At 53.4% G+C, this 5,460-nt stretch overlaps 1 protein-coding gene across 1 annotated transcript in view; it reads right to left on the bottom strand.

Annotated features, from left to right (window-relative positions):
- ACOX3 (acyl-CoA oxidase 3, pristanoyl) overlaps positions 1–5,460 on the bottom strand; it is a 70,854-nt gene that overhangs the window by 41,762 nt on the left and 23,632 nt on the right. Inside the window, exon 6 of the mRNA XM_006875322.1 lies at positions 4,952–5,040. Within this exon, the coding sequence (XP_006875384.1) occupies positions 4,952–5,040 (89 nt within the window). The remainder of the gene's footprint in view (positions 1–4,951; positions 5,041–5,460) is intronic.

The following is a 5,460-nucleotide window of genomic DNA, read 5'->3' on the forward strand; positions in this document are numbered from 1 at the left end:
CATTTTGAGTTGTGCCCCATCAGCAAATGAAGGTCCTGTGCACTTTATTCTCACAGATTTTACTCCATTCCTGTCATCGTGGTCAACTCTACTTTGAGGAGGCAGCTCTTCCCCAGTCGCATTTTGAGTACCTCCCAACCCGAGGGGCTCATTTTCCGGCACTGTATCTGACAGTGTTTCTCTGCTATTCATAAGGTTTTCAGTGACTAAATATTCGGAAGTAGTTCGTTACTCCTTCTTCTTAGTCTGTCGTCGTCTGGAAGCTCATCTGAAACCTGTCCACCATGGGTGACCCTGCTGGTATTTAAAATACAGGTGGTATAGCTTCCAGAATCACAGCAACTCACAAGCCCCCACAGTACCACAAACTGAAAGACAACAGACTGACAGACGACAGACTGACAGACGAGTGGTAGGAGGTGTGACAGCGAAGGCTCTGTGTCCACTAAGCCTGGTCCTCATGAGACCTCGACAGTCTCCATGCTGAGACCTAATGTGATGTGATCACTTCCCCAGGACGTGGTCTGACGTGACTATCCTGTGTGTTGGAAATCCTCACCTCTAGGACATTAACGAGAATTCAATCTATAGGATTAGCTTCTGTCTTGAGTCCATCTCATTTGAGATGTAGAGAGAGATGATGAAACAGGTGAACAGAGCTCAGAGGGACCCGCGACCACCAGAAAGACGAGCTGGGGTCCCTGTACTGTGAACCTCCCAGATCCAGGCAAAGACTGATGCCAAGATGCATGGGGATCGCTAAGGAATGTGGGGCCCACAAATGCAGACAGGAGACAGCTGGAGCTCTGAAGTCAGACTTGCAGCCTCCCAAACTGTGAGAGATTCAACCTGTGTTTGCTAAAGGCCTTCACGTGTGGTATTTCCGTTGCAGCAGCTCCAGAGAATGAAGATTCAGGGCACGTGGGAAGAACCACCTGCCCCTCCTCTAAGTCAGTAGTCGCCCACACAGATGAGTCCCAGGACCACCCGGCCCCTCTGAGTTTGGGTCTGGACTCTGCCTCTCAGGGGCCCCCTCCCGGCTGGCCTATGCTTGTGTGAGACCGCTTGTTCCCCCAAGGAATTGAGGCTCCTTTGCATAACACCACCTGGTGCTGTGTAGACAAGCCCCAGCCGGCTCCATGCTCTGGTCCAGGCTGGCTGTTTCCTCACCACCTTGGCTGGGGGCCTGGAAGAGCCAGGACCCCTCAAATTTGTACCCATTAGTGTTGTCCAATAAACAGCTGTTTAGCCCCTTGGAGCCTGCCTGCCTCTCAGACACCAGGGAACTGGGCCTGGCGCCTGCTGGCCCTGGGACACAGGGACACTGTCTAAAGGCACACAAGTCTCACTGTCCACTCCTCTCCTGGAGTTTCCTGTCCACTCCAGCAACCCCCGGGCCCTGGAGACAGCAGACCTTCTGCTGTGGGGCCCCCTGCAAGCTGCAAGGAGTCACCCCAATAAATAGCTTGTGTAAACTGCTGCCATCTGGTGGCCCTGAATTCTGCACAACTCATTCCACCACCTTTGCTCCTCCCTCCTCCAACGAGCCCTGGGTCACCCAGACCACACCCTCCTCCTCCAGGGAGCCCTCCAGGCTGGCGCTGCCCACCCTGCAGGGGGCACAAGGTCCCTCAGCATGTGTGTGGGGGTGTCCTGCTCTGTGGTGCCCATCACCTGTCTACGTCCCTCACTGGCCTGCTTTTTCCTGGGGTGGGGGGGGTCTTAAACCCTCTGCAGTGGAGTTGATTCTGGCTCCTCGTGACCCTCCGGGACAGAGGGAAGCTGCCCACAGGGTTTCCTATGCTATGATGGTTACAGAAGCCAACTGTCTCATCGCTCTCCCACAGAGCAGCAGATGGGTTCAAACCCTTCGGTTAGCAGCTCAGCGTTTAACCCATGGTACCACCAGGGCTCCTGGGCTCCTGATTCAGAGTGGGGAGGGGAGGCAGGACCCCTTGGGGGGCTGGCACTGCGCCCACAAGGGCCTGGATCAGCCTGAGAGGGAGACCCAGGTCTGGCCCTGCATGGTCTCGCAGGGCTACAAGAAGGCTCAGACCTTCTCTCAAACCCTCAGGGAAGAGGGGAGAGGGCACCAGGGTGGGAAAGGCGGCCTGCCCCCTTAGTACAGAGCAGGTGAGCAGGGGCCGCTCCCACAGCTCAGGTTCAGGGAAGTTTGTTCTGACTTTCCCAATGTGCAACTATGCCAGCCGAGCAGGGGACCCACTCAGAACATCCGGCATGCTGACACAGACAGGTCTGGGCACAAAAAGCCCTCCACTCCCCACCCGGGGTGGCTGTGCCCCTAGCAAGTGTGGGAAGGTCTGGGCTGCCCCTTCCAAGTTCCACTGAGAGCAATGCTTCCCTCACTCTCTAGATCATCTCCATCCCCTAAACACCACTCCAGAAACAGCAGGGTGACCGGGACCCTGGCCCTCCAGGGTTGGGAGGGGCACACAGTGACAGGCCGTCTCCAGGCAGAGCCCACAATGCCAAGTCCCCACACTTCCCTCCTCCTTGGAGCTCCCCCAGGCACTGTTCCATCCCCCCAGGAGCACCCCACCACCACCATTTACGTGGCCTCTAATTTCAAAGTCATTGTCCCGCTGACTCGGGACTCCAAACCAAACCATCTCTACATAAATCATTGCTAAACTGGAAAAGCCAGTAACTTATGAAGCCAGTGGGAAAGTAAGGCCAAATTTGGAGGGTCAGAGAAAAAGAGGAAGACCCCCAATGAGATGGATTGGTCAGGTGGCAGCATCAATGGACTCAAGTGTGGCAACAGTAGTGAGGTTGGCCCAGGATCGGAAATTGTTTCATTCTGCTGTGCATAAGGTCGCTATGAGTCGGTGCCGACTCAATGGCACCTAACAACAACAACAACAACAACCAGGGTTGGAAGTCCTGGTGTGACACTGTGGGTTAATGCGCCAGACTGCAAAGCCATTTGAACTGCAAGGTCAGTGGTTCAAGCTCACCAGCTACTCCTTGGACACCCTATACAGGGTTACTATGGGTCAGAACCAACTCGATGGCACTTCACAACACTACCACCAGGATTGGGTTTGTGCTTAAAAACCTGCTCTCCGAGTAGGGGAAGGTAGAATCCCCACTGAATAGTCTTCATCTCATCTATACGGGTCAGGTGAAAGGAGATGGGGATGAGTTTTATGATTCAATAGTGAGTAATTATTATCATAACTAATTGCAATTGTCACAACTGTAATGGTTGAAGATGTATAACAAAAAGGGGGAGTAGTTAATCTTACATCCCAGAAACAGAGGACCCTAGGCCCATCAAGAGGGAAGAGCATGAGCGGAACTTGGGACCCTAACCAGAGAAGCAGTGACACCAGAGATGGAGGCAGAGATGAGGACATGGAGAGAGAGAGCAGCTGAGGACTCTAGATTCACAGAGAGAAAAAAGGCTGTGTGCTGGCAGCCAGGAGGCAGGCTTGTAGAATGTGTCCTTTGGTGATTTAAATTATTATATACACCTGAGTGTTTAAAAAAGAAAAGAGCTAAAATGAATAGAGAGAAATACTATTAATTGATGGTACATGGAGGGGGTTATAACTACAGTAACAAAAGAAGGCTTATGATTTGTTGAATGTAAAACTGATGATCTGCCCTGCAAACTTCCAGTCAATTCACAATAAAAACTTCAAAAAAAAAATTCAAATGAAAATAAAATAAACAGGGGGATTGTGATCATCTGCAAGGTCAATGGTTCAAGCTCACCAGCTGTTCCTTGGAAACCCTAAACAGGGTCACTATAGGTCGGGATCAACTCAATGGCCCTTAACAATCATTACAATGAAACAAGATGCAAATGGTTGAGTGCAAAACTGATGCTCTCTCATGTAAACTATCACTCAAGTCACAAAAAAAGCTTAAGGAAAAACCTACTCTGATTCACAAGGCCATGGCGCCCTCTGCTGGGCAGTGCCCTCTTGCCCAGTAGGTATACAAGTGGACAGGCGATTGTTGGGATCAGGACAAGGGCAGCCTCTGGGAGGAGGACCGGGCTTCGCCACCTGGCTCACACATGCTCAGTCCACCCCAGCACCAGCGCCCACAGTCTGGGGACCCCACCAAGACCCCCAGCCACGCCCTCCACTACCCTGTCCTGGGCTGACAGTTCAGCATGCGGACCTCTCGGGAGATGCAGGCCCCAGGCTGGTTGGAGGCAGTCTCCGATGAGAGCACATCCCTGTGCTGGGGAGAAGCACCTCGTTTCACCTTTCTCACCGAGTCCCAGGAGTCCCTGGTGGGGAGAGCACCTAAGAGTTTGGCTGTTGACAGGAGGCACCTCAGAACAAAGGCCTGGCAAGCTACTGCTAAAATATCAGCCGTGGAAACTCATCTGGTGCAATTCTACTCTGACACACACGGGGGCGCCAAGAATCTGAGTCCACACCACAATAACAGCCATTCAAAGGAGCTCCGGTAGCATAGCGATTACAAAGCACGCTGCTATTCTCAGGGTCAGCAGTTCGAAACTACCAGCTGTTCCGCAAGAGAAAGAGGAAGCTTTCTGCTCCCGTAAAGGTTTACAGGGTCACTATGAGTCTGAACCAACACATAACAACAACAACAACGAAGGTGGGGGAACCTGGGCGTCAGAAATGGATAAGCACTCGGTTTCCAATCGAAAGGTTGCTAATTCAAACCCACCCGGGGTACCTCGTGAGAAAGATTTGGTGGTCTACTTCTGAAAACTCAGGCACTGAATCCCTACGGAGCACAGTTGTACTCTGACACACTAGGGGACGTCACAGGTCAGGGTTGATCCACACCGCCTCAGGTGCACAGGTGAGGCGCCTGTCCCCAGCGCGTCTACTCCAGCGCTTCTGAGGTCTGCAGGTTGAGGGATGGCGGGAGGAGGTGGTCCAGAAACGGATGCGCCATCCCAGGGGCCACCCACAGCCAGAGCCGGGGTGTCACTCACCCATTATCCAACCCGTTCTGCCCGAGCTTCCTGCCGATGTCGCCAACCATGACCCCGGGCATGGAGAGCAGGGTCTTGGGGTCCCGGATCTGTAGTAAGCCACAGAAAGGTACACTGTTGTTACAGTCACGCAAAAAACCCCAGAATGGTATGTCCCACTGGCCCTGGCGTTGCTGGGGCCTCCCGTGAGGAGCTGCAGGGGAGACCAAACCCTAGGCCGTCAGTGGCTCTGGACTCACAGTGACCCCTAGCAATCCCCACGAAATGGCATGTCCACTCCCTAACCCCCGGCCCATGGTCTTTACAGCTGTGATGAAGTTAAAGATCACCAGGTGAGGGGGACACCCTACACAGGGGGACAGAAACCAGGAGCTGTGGTCCTTTAAAGAATGGGAATGGTGTGAATACAGACCCTGTGAGCTCGGGGCCAGGCTCCCAAAGACAGGGTGAGGTTCGCTGAGAGAGCACGAGGGTCTACCACAAGCGCCCACCTTAGGACCCCAGAGCCC

Source organism: Chrysochloris asiatica, unplaced genomic scaffold (genome assembly GCF_000296735.1).
Source record: "Chrysochloris asiatica unplaced genomic scaffold, ChrAsi1.0 scaffold00319, whole genome shotgun sequence".
Lineage (NCBI taxonomy): Eukaryota > Metazoa > Chordata > Mammalia > Afrosoricida > Chrysochloridae > Chrysochloris > Chrysochloris asiatica.